General features: G+C 50.2%; 1 protein-coding gene across 1 annotated transcript; it reads left to right on the top strand.

Moving 5' to 3' along the window:
- The first annotated feature begins 6,736 nt into the window (after positions 1-6,736).
- TLNRD1 (talin rod domain containing 1) lies at positions 6,737-8,471 on the top strand. The gene has a single exon (XM_066354583.1). The coding sequence runs from the start codon at positions 6,737-6,739 to the stop codon at positions 7,823-7,825; it is 1,089 nt and encodes a 362-aa protein (XP_066210680.1). The 3' UTR covers positions 7,826-8,471.
- The last annotated feature ends 6,187 nt before the right edge of the window (positions 8,472-14,658 follow it).

Raw genomic sequence — 14,658 nt, 5'->3', positions numbered from 1 at the left:
AAGCATCTAGGATATTGTGGCTCTTCAGTCAGCTGACTCCCAGTGTGTTCGTCATCCTGCTCTATATACTGGCCTGTGGCTTCCATCCTCAAGGTCACCACAAGTTCCAAGATGGCCACTGATGCTCCGACCATCAGGCTGAATTTCGTCCACAGGAGAGAGAAAAAGGAAAGCCAAAAGGAACATACCTTTCAATGGAGTCAGCTCCAGTTAAGCAGCCTGCTTGGACATTCCACACAATACTTCTGTTTATATCTCATTGGCTAGAACCGGCCTAGCCCTCCAAGGGGGGGGGGGGCTGTCTTCTAGCTGGATACATTGTCACCCTAAATAAAATTGGGATTTTCTTATCAAGGCAAGAGAGGAAATAGTTGTTGACAAGGCAGCTAACAATGTTTGCCTCACCTTCGCTCTTAGGACCCCTGCAGTTTAAATTCTCTCCCGATAGTGGTGGCTGATAATGTCCATATTTGTGCATGTATCTAGATGTACACACGCTGTGACATTTTCTATTGACTTTGAGCAGAAACTACTCCCAAGAAAAAGAAGTTTCTTTCTTTTCTTTTTTTTTGAAATCATAGGGGAAATGTCATAAGCTTTCTCCCCGGGGCCTATTGCTCCACCCAGTGGCTCGGAGCCCTGTCCTGGTGCAGTCCTGCTAAAAAACATGCACAGCTGTGGTCGATCATGTGCTCTGCTAGGAGGGGTCACCCTGTTCATTCATTTTGCCAGCTGCCAAGTGAAGGTGCAGAAGTGCTGGGAAGCCTGGTCCACAGTATCTGGTTATACAGAAAACAAGTCATTTAGGGTTTTATAGAAATTGTTGGGATTGTATAAAAAAAAAATTCCAGGGCTACTGACCTTCATCTAAGGAGGAAGTTCATTTTATAACCCACCGATGTGGAAACATCTGGATTGATCGTATTTTTTTTTTTACCATTTTGGCATTTGGAACTTGATTCAGGTAAACTGTTGGAGAATTTATTTAGTAAGGGCCTACTGTGGACCAAGAACCAGGGGAGGCACAGAGGGAAAGGTTAATGTAACAAGGTCCCTGTCCTAAAGAGCTTGCAGACTAGCAGAGGAGATAAACAATACACAGTTTACAGGAGGTCAGAACCTGAGGGGAAACATGGCGATGATAATATCCCTATTTTAAATAAGAGGAAACCCTACCTAAGCCATGGTATTTCAAATCAGTTGTATTGTAAAAAGGGGAGGAGAAATGTAAATTTTCCAGATATAAATTCCTCTCCTTTAGAAGAGAGCTACATTGAAAGCAAGGTGATGTTTGGTTGTGTGTAAGAAAGATTGTCTGAGATTGAATTAGCCCACCTAACAGTACAAAAACAAACCAGAGGGACGCTGCTCCAAAGGATACATTAGGGTAGAGAATGCCCTGAACTGACTGCCAGGTGACACTGTGGACCAGATACAGTTTGGTCCTTGGTCTTAAGTCTGGAGTGCAATGTGAAAGTTGGATATCAAAACCCAGCAGGCCTACAGATAGACCATGGAATGTTAGTCTTAAAAGGGAAAGAAGTTCTGACACATGCTACAATGTCAATAAACCTTCGAGACCTGACTCTAAGTCATAAGCTAGACACAAAAGGATACATATTGTATGATTCCACTTATATAAGTTACTAGAGCAGTCAAAATGTACAAAGAGAGGCCCTGGCCGGTTGGCTCAGCGGTAGAGCGTCGGCCTAGCGTGCGGAGGACCCGGGTTCGATTCCTGGCCAGGGCACACAGGAGAAGCGCTCATTTGCTTCTCCACCCCTCCGCCGCGCTTTCCTCTCTGTCTCTCTCTTCCCCTCCCGCAGCCAAGGCTCCATTGGAGCAAAGATGGCCCGGGCGCTGGGGATGGCTCTGTGGCCTCTGCCTCAGGCGCTAGAGTGGCTCTGGTCGCAACATGGCGACGCCCAGGATGGGCAGAGCATCGCCCCTGGTGGGCAGAGCATCGCCCCTGGTGGGCATGCCGGGTGGATCCCGGTCGGGCGCATGCGGGAGTCTGTCTGACTGTCTCTCCCTGTTTCCAGCTTCAGAAAAATGAAAAAAAAAAAAAAATGTACAAAGAGAAAGTAGAATGGTGGTTTCCAGGGCTGGAGGGAAAAGGTGATGGAGGAGTTACTGTTCAGTGGGTTCAGAATTTCAGTCTGGGAAGATGAAAGATTTCTGGAGATGGGTGGTGGTGATGGCCGCACAACAATGAGAATATACTCACTATCAGAGAAGGGATACATTCACAAAAAATGGGTAAGATGGTCAACTTTATGTTATGAATATTTCAGCACAATAAAATAAATCAGGGTGCTCACACTGTTGTCTTAAAACTGCTTCAAGTCTAGGTGGTGGCTGCACCGTCTAGAATAGGCAAGGAGGAGGGAGAGGGTTTCCCCACCTGCATGCCCCATCTGCCAGTCTCACCCTTCATCCCTCCCCAAATCCTCAGTTAGCTCTCTATGTGCCTGTTCGTTCACTTTCTTGTTAAATTACTACTAATTAGTGCCCTTGAGCCAGAGAATACATTCTTCCTCTTATCTGCTCCATTCACCCCCCCCCTCCCCAACCATCAGTCCTTCAGTCTACATGATTTCAGCTTTCCTCTTTTCCATTTTAATGAAAAATACTCTGCAAAGTAACTTTGGTTCATATTATAATTTTAAAAGCAGGATAGAAGGGGTAATGGCTGCTGTTTTCTAAAGAGAATACCATTGCAGACACAGCCTTTCCCTATTAATCAACTTAGACTAAAATATGCTACAGCAATCACCCTCAAATCTCAGTCACTTACAGCTGAGTTTACCTTTTGCTCATGTTTTATGTCCAACACGGGTCTATAGAGGGTCTGCTTCATGATCACGTAGGCTCATGGGGGCTCCGCCATCTTTTACCCACAGCATCTAGAACACAGGCTCGGAGCAGTCACTGCAGGGAGACTGGAGAGTTCTGGCCCGCTCATCACCACACCTAATGTCTTTGGTCAGAATTGATCACATGGTTCTACTCAGTTGCTACTATTTGGTAAGCAGTACTATCTCTGCCATAGTTTCTTTTTTTTATTTTTTTTATTTTTTATTTTTTTTTGTACTTTTCTGAAGCTGGAAACAGGGAGAGACAGTCAGACAGACTCCCGCATGCGCCGACCGGGATCCACCCAGCACGCCCACCAGGGGCGACGCTCTGCCCACCAGGGGGCGATGATCTGCCCCTCCAGGGCGTCACTCTGCCGCGACCAGAGCCACTCTAGCGCCTGGGGCAGAGGCCAAGGAGCCATCCCCAGCGCCCGGGCCATCCTTGCTCCAATGGAGCCTTGGCTGCGGGAGGGGAAGAGAGAGACAGAGAGGAAGGAGGGGAGGGGGTGGAGAAGCAAATGGGCGCCTCTCCTATGTGCCCTGGCCGGGAATCGAACCCAGGTCCCCCGCACGCCAGGCCAACGCTCTACCGCTGAGCCAACCGGCCAGGGCCTCTGCCATAGTTTCTTTACTCTCTGCTCTCACTGTCCCAATAGTGAAATTGTGATTCCTTGTCCGTGTGACTCCGTTGCCCTCTCTGAACTTGGTTCTCCAGAGGGGTAGGGCCCTCATATTCCTTATAGGCCTAGTACAGAGCCTGGCACCTGGTAGCTGCCCAGTTCGTGGAGTGAATGACCGATGGCATAAAGTAAAAGTGACCCGAAGGAAGGCAGTGGGTCCCTGGAAGGATCAGATTAGGAGTTGCCCTATCTGAAAAATGAAGCAGAGAGGACCAAGAAAAACAATTCTATCAGATTTTTAATGCTGAACCAAAATCCTTGACTACAGTGGGCAGTCTGAGTAACACAGCTCATTGTTGGAATATATAAGCTCTCTATTATCAACAACAAAACAGGCTGCATACACCAAAGAAAAGGAAGATAGGACCCTGGGGTATCCAGTGGCCTTGGAAAAAAAAAATCCCAGTTCCAATGAAGTTTCATGACTAACCTGGCACAGAGGGACGGGTTTGACTTCTTTCCCATAATACATTTTTGGAGCTAAGCAGAACTGAGGTGCTACTCCTAGGTAATTCTGCAAAGAGCTTGATTTATCCAACTGTTTTTCCTCGTACAAAAATAAAAGGGATTAACCCTACAGAATTGTTGCTTGTTCAGAAAATTGTCAGTTTTATCTGCCTTGTTTTGCAGATAACTAAGAGGCTTATTCAGATTCTAGAAGGTTTCTTAAGAACACTTTGTTATAAGTAGGGTGACTCCTATTCAGGTTTGTTTGTATTTGTTGTTCCTGGTTAATTAACAGTATTTCAGTTTGGACAATAAATTGCAAAGTCATCCTAGTAACCGTGACAACTGGCTGAAAAAGTGACTCCAGGTCCTAGAAAGGGACAGAGGAGCAAATGTGTGCATTGGCTGTACACACCCAGCCTGTGGTGGGCTGGGCACCTAGAGGGCCTGTTTCAGGACTAAGGGGTGGGGCACTTGTCTGGGAGGAAGCACAGGTGCTTCAACCACTTCCTGCAAAATAAGGTCTGGTTGAAATGAAGAGGCTGGAGTGGGCTTCTTGCGGGCTGTATGCCACCTTCCTGACCTTAGGAAGGCACTTAAGGCATTTGAGCATCAGTTTTCTTATGAGAAACAGGGATAATAATGTTTTCCTCCAAAGGCTTGGCCACGATTACTCCATTATGTAGCCAGAGACCTGGAGGTTATGGGAGGGCAAACTGCCAATCAAGGATCATTCTGACAGCTACTATTTGTCAGCCAAGTATTCAAGCAGGCACTGCAGAGTATCTGATTTCAAGATGAGAAAACGGATACTTGGAGAACTGGCACTAGCTCACAACTGATAAATGGCTAGGGAAAGAATGACCCCAGGAAGTCTGATTCAGAGCCCGCGCTCTAACTGCACTGAGTTAAAGGGAGGACGAGGCCAGCACCCAGCTGCGCTCTTGGAACTCCATGTCCAGTGCGCCTTCCTCACCCCGCTCAGCCCCTCAGATCCCACCCAGATCCCACCGTGGGAGACGATCAGCCACACAAAGGGCAGGGGGAGTGCTTGGAAAACCGGACGATGTCCCGCAAAACGCGAACACTGGACCCCAGCAAGTCATTAGGAGATGGTATAGAGTATCTTCCATCTAGTCCAGAAAACAGGTCACCTTTGAGACCTGCTCCCTGGGCGGGGAGGACGCGTGGAGCCCCTGTCTGGCTGAGCGCTTACGTAAGGCCAACTGGCGGCTGCGCCCCAACTACCCAGGGCGCGCGCAGAGCCCTGACCCGGGCAGCCTCTGTCCCGTCCCTCCTCCCCGCCTCTCACCAGTAACCATGGAGAGGCCCGGGACCACCGGCCCGGCCCGGCCCGGCGTCCGCGGTGGGCGGTGGCGTCCTCCCGCAGCCGCCCGCTTCCCGGGGGAGGAGCAGCGCATCGCGCAAGCATCCGGCAGCGGCGAGGGGGCGGAGGAAGGCAAGAGGAGGAAGCGGGATTTAAACGAAAGGCGGTGACGCCACACAAAAGATTTCTATAGGCTCCAGGGAGGCTGCGGCCGAGGCGGCGGCGGCGGCGAGCGGGGGCGAGGCCAGCCGGGACCAGGACAGCCTCCAGCAGCCCGGCGGGCGGGCGGCGCGCCCACGGCCGCAGTCCGAGGTGTAGAGCGGGGAGGAGGCGGTGTTTCCCTCTGCCTTTCGGCCCCCGCCCTTCCTTTCAGTTTCTCCGGCTTGCTCGGAAGTTGGAGGTTGACAAAAATGGCAGGAGCCGGGGCCCGGGCGAGTGGCCGCAGCGTCGTGGGTACCTTCTGAGTTGGGCCAGCCGCCGGGGACACGCGCGCAGGGCGTCCGATGCGCAGGGCCCGGGGTCCCAGGAGAGTTGAGCCACTGCGAGACCGAGAAGAGGCGCGGGGCATGGACTCGCGCCGACAGCAGGCTGCGGGCCGCGGGGCCGGAGGGCGTGCCTCCTGGGCGCCGGGCCGCGCACTGTGAGCCGCGAGGCGGGAAGGGTCGCCGGGCGTGGCGGGCGGGCGGCGGGCAGAGCGCGAGCGGACGGCCTCTGTGCGCAATCCGTGCAGCTCCCGCCCGACTGACTCGGCGCGGCCGCGCCAGCACCGGCCACACCCTCGGCCCCGCCGCCGCTGCCGGGCCGTTTCCCGAGAGCCGGAGGCAGGAGATGCGCCGGGGCGACCGCGCGTCCCCAAGCACCAGCCCGGGCTGCCGTCGCGGGGAAGTGCCGCCGGGCGGGGTCCCGGCTCCTGAAGCCCACGTGCGCCGCCGAGCCGAGGAGGCTGACAGCAGAGCCCGCCCGGGCCACCGCATGCTCTCCTCCCCGAGGAAAGGATTTTGATTTCAAAGAAAGGAAGGAAGGACAACTCCCAGCTTCCCCTCCCGCCCTCCCGCTCCAGCGGCCGGGACGGGCCATGCCCAGGAAGGCGACGGCGGCAGCCCGGCAGAAGGGACTTTCCTGGAGGCCCGACGACGAGGAGCGCGTACTGTGAGTTTGCTGTGCCCGGTTCATGGTTCCTGCAAGCCCTCCCGGAGGCTGGAGGCCAAACGCCGCAGCCCCTCCCCACACCGTGAAGAGCCTCCTGCGTCCCCTGCCCCGCGGGCCTGCCCCGCGCCCTCCGCCCGCGGCGGTGGATGGCATGATGGTGCGGGGAAGGCACCCCGGACCTGGCCAGCTGAGTTGCGACGGCCGCGGGGGTGGCGGCAGTGGCAGCGGCGGCGGTAGCGGGCTCCCCAGCGGCATGCCAGTGCCCCCCGGGCGCAATGGCTAGCGGCAGCGCGGGGAAGCCCACTGGCGAGGCAACTTCTCCAGCTCCTGCGAGCGCAGTCGGCGGGACCAGCTCACAGCCGCGGAAAAGGCTGGTGTCGGTGTGCGACCAGTGCAAGGGCAAGATGCAGCTGGTGGCTGACCTGCTGCTGCTGTCGAGCGAGGCCCGGCCTGTGCTCTTCGAGGGCCCTGCCTCCACCGGTGCCGGCACCGAGTCCTTTGAGCAATGCCGGGACACAATCATCGCACGCACCAAGGGGCTCTCCATCCTCACCCACGACGTGCAGAGCCAGCTCAACATGGGCCGCTTCGGAGAGGCCGGGGACAGCCTGCTGGAGCTGGGGGACCTAGTGGTGTCACTGACGGAATGCTCAGCCCACGCGGCCTACCTGGCGGCAGTGGCCACGCCAGGCGCCCAGCCCGCGCAGCCGGGGCTGGTGGACCGCTACCGTGTGACCCGCTGCCGCCACGAGGTGGAGCAGGGCTGTGCCATGCTGCGTGCCACTCCACTGGCTGAGATGACCCCTCAGCTGCTGCTGGAGGTGTCACAGGGCCTGTCGCGTAACCTCAAGTTCCTGACAGATGCATGCGCCCTGGCCAGTGACAAGTCCCGGGACCGCTTTGCGCGCGAACAGTTCAAGCTGGGCGTCAAGTGCATGAGCACGAGCGCATCAGCGCTGCTGGCCTGCGTGCGCGAGGTCAAAGCGGCGCCCAGTGAGCTGGCGCGCAGCCGCTGCGCACTTTTCAGCGGGCCGCTAGTGCAGGCGGTGAGCGCGCTGGTGGGCTTTGCCACCGAGCCACAGTTCCTGGGTCGCGCGGCGGCTTTGAGCTCCGAGGGCAAGGCGGTGCAGACTGCCATCCTCGGTGGGGCCATGAGCGTGGTGTCAGCCTGCGTGCTCCTGACCCAGTGCCTCAGGGATCTGGCGCAGTACCCTGACGGGGGCGCCAAGATGTCGGACCACAGGGAGAGGCTGAGGAACTCGGCCTGTGCCGTGTCTGAAGGCTGCACCCTGCTATCTCAGGCTTTAAGGGAGAGGTCTTCGCCCAGGACTTTACCGCCAGTGAATTCCAATTCTGTGAATTAGCACTCCCATCCACCCCGTCCCCTCCTTCCACTCCCAGGCTAAAGGAAGATCCTTGTCTGCCCCTCTCCATTTATACCAAAGAAATCATAGGTGAAGCTCTCTCCCACCCCACACCCCCCCACGTTAAACGCAAGAGAGAAATCTTCTTCCAGAAGGCTGGGCCATACATCCAATTACATACACGGCCCACGCCCAGCATCCCATACACAGTAGGGACCTGGAGATAGAAGATGTGTAATCAATCTACTGTTGCGGGATTGACCCCCACCCACCCCCAACTCCTCTTCAGGAATCCTTCAGCTAAACTTTATGAATTAATTGGGCAGGAAGGAAGTCATGGGTTCATTTCTTTTTTGGTCTTTCATTTTCTAATTAAAAGAAAGGTTACCTCAGTTTTCACTCCTTAGACATGGATGTAGCTACCTTTTTTTTGTATGTTGTTATTTTTTAAATTGGATTAGGTGTATACTTGGTGTGGAAAGAGTCTGACCTTGCCATGTGATTTGAAAATGGGGGAAAAGCTACTGTGAGTGTGTGTTTTATTTTCTAATTTACACTATAGAGTGATTTTTCCCTCCCAATGTCAAGTTTTTACCTTGCATGTACTGGAGTATTTATTTCATCTATTAAAATGTTATGTTTCTCAGATGGCTATTTGCGATTTTTTTTTAAATTTTTAAAAGATTTATTGATTTTAAAGAGGAAGAAAAGAGAGGTCAAGGGAAGGAGCAGTATCAAATCATAGTTGCTTCATTTTAGTTGTTCATTGATTGTCTTATGTGCCTTGACTGGGCAAGCCCGGGGTTTCTAACCAGCGACCTCAGCATTCCAGGTCCACACTTGATCCACTGTGCCACCACAGGCCAGGTGCTTTTTGCGGTTTTTGTAGAATTTGAATAGTTGTGGTGTTGATGTCGCATGTCATCTATGGAAAGGCACCCTGGGAAGTGGGCTTCTGTAGCAGTGAGGCGTGTTCCCAATTCCCAATCCTCGGTTCTTCCTATGTTTTCCTTTGAGCAGCCTAGAATTCAGGAAAAGGAGAAGTCTAATCTGTACTCTGCCTGTCTTTTTCAGGTTAAATCTGTGGGTTATGCCAGCCTTCGCAGGTCAGAGGATGTCGGTGGAACTGTAGAAGTCAACTGTCCGTGGAGTGAGAGTGTGTCAGCTCTTATCCACACAGGTCTATTCAGACCAGATCCAGTTCCTCATGGTTTCAGAAGAGGGTTCTGGACTGTTTAATGGAGGGACAGGTACTCTGGAAAGTACTAAGAACTTCCTAGAATTACAGCATAATTGCTGGCAACAGGTTTATTTTTGTGACCTTGATCTTGTAAGATATGCTCTGGTTGATGGTATGTTGGAAGAATGCTTTGTTATTTGAAGTTTGGAGTTACTTTAAGGTAGTTTTCCTTTCTGCAAACATTTTAAGAAAAAGTTTGTGGGGGGGAGAGGAGTGTATAGTTTTGCTGAACCTAGTGATGTATTGTACATTTTCCCACTGAAGTGTAACAAATTTTATTTGTAGTTCTTGCTCTGGGAGAGCCCCATGGATAAAAACTCATACACGCTTTAAATTTGCTCAGTTTATATTATATCTTTCTTGGAATTGGTTGTGCCCAAACCTTTGCAGTTCCCACAGAAATAAAAAGAAAGAATTTTTCATCAAATAGTGTTAGAAGAAAAAGTCAGGTTGACTGTTTGACTTGAACAACTGTCTTTATTATTAGAACTTCAAATTCTACATGTAAAACGTATTTAACCCTGTGTCAAGTAAAACTGAGACTGTTTAGTTTCTCTGAATTGGAAATATGAAAAGTCTTAAAGTGGTGAGGTATATAACATTTTAAAAAATGGTCAAAGAAGCTGCTGCTTTTCTGACTTAGGTCCTGGTAGATTTAAATTTTTAAAATCCTTAAAAGATGACTGTTCAATCCTCTCCCCCTTCCCATCTTTAAACTCTGGATTAGCCAGATTCAGGAAGTATTTGGGGAGAAGAAAAGCTAGCCCTCCCCACCATGACCTAATGACAGTCCTGCCTGCCTATAGGAATTTTTGCTTATTTATATTTATTGGATTTCCATAAGTAATGCTAGTTTTTAATTATATGGTTCACTTGGTCAATGCAAGTCACAAAGAATAAACTGAAAGGAACAAAGAAAAATAAAATTAAGGCCAGAAATCTGTCATTTTGATTATGAAAAGAAGAAATACCAATTGTTCCTTGGACCCAATTCTTGCCACCGCAGTTGTCAGGAAAACTCAAGGTCCCCCCAAAATCTCTTTCCCTAACCACTTGCATGGCGCTCACTAGCGAGTCACTCAATTAATTGTGGGACTTCTTTTTTTCTGAGTTAATCAGTATCTTAAAATTTCTGTGTTTAAAGTTTTGACTTGCAATATTCAAAATCTCTGTCCTTTGCGGTTAAGTTTCAGTGCTGTCTTCACTTTCTTTTCCCTGTCTCTAAGATAAAGTTTAGTTATTTTCCATCAGGTGGCTCGAAATGAATGTTGCTTGTATTTTCCTCAGCAAGGTTCAGGCAACCAGCGTGAGGAAGGCCCGGTCTCTCTGCACCTGCATTGCGAGGCGAGGGGCTGGATTTGGGGACACAGGCCTTTGACATTTTTAACTTCCTTCCAGTGTACCAGGTTGCTAAACTTGGTTTTAAAATAGCCCCTATTTTTTTAAAAAAAGGAACATCTCAGACCTATTTCTTTGGGTTTAATAAGGTCAGCAGAGATACCTGGTTCCAGGAATAAAAATCACAATGGCCTGATTTTTTTTAAAAAAATTAAACCACACTCGAGTTAATTTAAGACATCAATTCTCAGGCTATTCTGACTTCGCAAGGCAATTTTTTCTTACACAGGCTTAATGGGCACCATCCTGACTGGGAATGTTGAAAACTTTCCTTTGAATGGTAACAAGAGAAGGAAACTATTGCAGCTAAGTTCTCGGGACAAAAGCCATTATTTATGACAGTCACCCCAAGTAAACGGGACAGAGGCTTTCATATACTAGACTTCACTACTAAAAAGCAGACCTCTGTCTTTTCTTGGCTGTTTTAAGCTTGGTCTTTTTCTGTTCATTCTAGGTTGATATTAGGAAATACAAAAATAATGTGTGTGTGTGTGTGTTTCTCCCTACTATTACCTACATCTCCAGTGCTTTTCTTATTCACGGTCATGTTTCTCAGAAACTAGTTGTGTAATTCTGGAAGCATCAATTACATCTGATTGATTGTTTTACAAACACTTTTTTTTTTTTTTTTTTTGGTATTTTTCCGAAGCTGGAAATGGGGAGGCAGTCAGACAGACTCCCGCATGCGCCCGACCGGGATCCACCCGGCACGCCCACCAGGGGGCGATGCTTTGCCCATCCCTGCGTTGCTCTGTTGCTACCAGAGTCTAGCGCCTGAGGCAGAGGCCATGGAGCCATCCTCAGCGCCCAGGCCATCTTTGCTCCAGTGGAGCCTTGGCTGCGGGAGGGGAAGAGAGAGACAGAGAGGAAGGAGGGGGGAGGGGTGGAGAAGCAGATGGGCGCCTCTCCTGTGTGCCCTGACCGAGAATCGAACCTGGGACTCCTGCATGCCAGGCCGACGCTCTACCACTGAGCCAACCGGCCAGGGCCTTCAAACACTTTTTTTTAAAGCTGGCATAGGGATCTAAAATATTTGGCAGTTTAAGACAGCTGAATTTAACAGAAACACCTGTTTTTGGAATGAATGTGACTGTGGTGACGTGCAGTTCCGGCAGAGGGTTTGGAAAGCGGTGAATGTGAAAGGACAAGCAGAACAAACCCCCAGTTCCGCCGCAGCGCTTTTCCCTGGGGCTCGGGCCCTGGGCTGCCCTCAGGCTCGGGGGTCCAGTAACTGGACGAGCCCTTACGGAGACTACGTCTGGGTTACCAATGTCGACACAATACCTGTGTTCTCTCCAGGCATGAGTCTGTGTGAAATAAATTTACCTTTTTTAATATAAGTAGGGTGTATTCTTTAGGGTCAATTGGCTAAGTGAGTTGTCTGTTTCCACCGGCAGAAGGCTCAAAGACTGAACTGTTCAAATAGCGAAGGGGAAAGTTGAGAAACTCATGTCTGGGATGGAGACAGATATAATGTCAAAGGAAAGCCCCTTCCATTCTGGGCTGTAGTGCCTGGCATATGCGTATGTTTGAAATAAATTTGTGTACGGGATACTTGCGACAAGTATACAAAAGCACGTCCTAAAATTGTTCTAGAAATGACAGTGTTAATGGTCATTCAGCGAATTATTTATTGGGGGCACTGTGGTGCAGCTGGGGAGTGAGACATGGTTCCTCCTCTTGCAAAGACTCGGTGCGTTTCAGGTGTGGTCCGTGGACACAGCATTAGCAGCATCCTGGGCCCTTCCTCAGAGCTGTTGGGTCGGCAGCTGGGGGGGAGGGGCGATCAGTCTGCATTTTCAGGCCCTCCCTGGTGATGATGTATGCCTAAGCCACAGAACCAATGACATGCAGGCCCTGCGGGCGTCTTTCTGTTCCCTACCAACTGTGGAAGTCCCTAGTGCTTCTCTATCAGGAGGCAGCAGCAAGTTCCTTGTTTGCTCAGGTGTTGGTTTCCCTGGATATTGTGAGCCATTTGGAATTGACAGGTTGTGGGTATGTGTGTGTGTGTTTGCGTGCGCGCGCGCATGTGCACACAAGTACAGAATTCTCCCCCTCCACCTGCCACCCCTTTAAAGTTGAAGGCAAGCCATAGTAAACTGGCAAATTAGCTTTCTGGGTGCCTGTTTTTCTTTTTGCCTGTTGTTGACTTATGTCCTAGAAAACTAGAACTAGCAGACAACCTAATTAAAAATCTACCCTTGAGCTCTGGCTGCCCAAGGAAGAGCACTTTGCTATTAAGTTTGTAAAGTACTCTTCAGAACCAAGTGAAGCACACAGACTTACTCCAAAGCTCATTTAGGGATAACCAGTGTCTGCAGTATATTCAGGAAAAAACGCCCTTTAAGGCCAACCGTGCACCAAGACTCAGGACGATCAGTTAGAGCCTCGCTGCTCACAAGGGTGGGCCAGGGAGCTAGCATGGGTGTCACCTAGGAACTCGGTGGACAGCAGAACCTAGACCCCACCCCAGACCCACTCAGTCAGAACCTGCTCTCGGGCAAGATCTCCAGGTCATTTCTGGGCATGTTAACTTCGAGGAGCACTGTTTTAGGAGAGAAACGTCCTGGCCACGACTGAATCATGGCTTTACTGTGGGAACGTACGCATTTATTAGGTCCATTTAGATCTTTTCAGTGTATCAAGCATGTTCATGTATGTTCTCCAACTGGGTCCTGAGAGCAGTCATCTAAACATTAGCACACCTGTTTTTCTGTTGTAAATCAAATATTTATGATGAACCCCCATACCATGCAAGGCCTCAGGATGAGCAAGCACCAAAGACTAGTTCTGTCTACTTCATAAGGTCATAACTTAAGGTAATGTTAAAATCAGTTCCCCCTAATAATTTCACCTTTCCCCTTCCAGTAAATTGATACAGCAGCTACATTTGTCATCGCCTCGGGGGTGCCCAAAGAGAACATAGCCCTGTCTTCTGTGCCTGCCTCTGTTCCATCGGGCAGACCACCCAGGTCCTCTAGAATACTGGATGGTTACGTCCTAAGACCACCATGTCACTCAGACGTTTCAGGCTTCAGAGAAGGGTTTGAAAGCTCATTTAGATTATACTGATTTTTAAACTTTATTTACTAATCACACAGCTGTATCCAGAGTATGCTGAAGTCAGACACAGGGAACTTTCTAGTCCTGTGTCCCGGGACAGAAACTGCCTGAGCAGCCCCGGGAAAGCTCTGCTCCCATCACAGGGCATCTCCTAAGCGCCAGTCATTTCTGACTTTGTTCTAATTTGTCTAAATTTTACTTTAAAAATTTTTATTTTTAATTTTATTGAATTTATTGGAGTGGCATCAGTTAATAAAATTATATGTTTCATGTGTACAATTCCAAAATACATCATCTATATATCGTATTGTGTGTTCACCCCCCAAGTCGCCCTTCCATCACGATTTCCCCCCTTTCCCTTCTTCTGCCTCCCCCCCCCCACCCCCTTTCCCTCTGGTAATCACCACACTGTGGTCTGCGTCTAGGAGTTTTTTATTCCCTTTGCTTAATCCCTTCACCTTTTCCATCCAACCCCCCCAACCCCCCTCCCCTCTGACAGCTTAATTTACCAAAATTTTAGATGCCGCTCAAGAGTCTGGTCAAGTGAAAAATCACTAGTTAGTTGCCTTGGTTATATTGTCAGCATCCTAGGAGGCCGAGGCTGATGTGAAACCTCTGAAATTGGAGGCCTACTGTAGGAAACCTAGTTTAGTTTAGTGCTTTTCGTTGAGCTCCAGAGAGGGACGAAGGAACCGGATCATCTTTAAAATGATTTCATGTCCCTGGCTGGTTGGCTCAGTGGTCGAGTGTCGGCCTGGTGTATGGAAGTCCCGGGTTTGATTTCTAGTCAGGGCACGCAGGAGAAGCTACCATCTGCTTCTTCACCCTTCCCCTCCCCTTCTCTTTCAGTCTCTTTCCCTCTCTCCCCCCCACCTCCCTCTCCCGCAGCCATGGCTTGATTGGTTTGAGCACATCAGCCCTGGGCGCTGAGGATGGCTCTGTGGAGTCTGTCTCAGGTGCTAAAAATAGCTCAGTTTGGAGCATGGTCCTAGATGGGCAGAGCATTGGACCCTGACGGGTTGCTGGGTGGGTCCCGGTCAGGGCCTATGTGGGAATCTGTTTCACTATCTCCCCTCCTCTCACATGGAAAAGAAGGAAAAAAACAATTATTTCCTATCCATTCAGTAGTAGT

This window comes from Saccopteryx leptura, chromosome 13, assembly GCF_036850995.1.
Source record: "Saccopteryx leptura isolate mSacLep1 chromosome 13, mSacLep1_pri_phased_curated, whole genome shotgun sequence".
Lineage (NCBI taxonomy): Eukaryota > Metazoa > Chordata > Mammalia > Chiroptera > Emballonuridae > Saccopteryx > Saccopteryx leptura.
The sequence above is the reverse complement of the archived record's forward strand: the minus strand, read 5'-3'. Positions and strand labels throughout refer to the sequence as shown.

Excerpts from the sequence above, each read along its gene's own strand:
- TLNRD1 (XM_066354583.1), top strand. The coding sequence starts at position 6,737 with ATGGCTAGCGGCAGCGCGGGGAAGCCCACTGGCGAGGCAACTTCTCCA.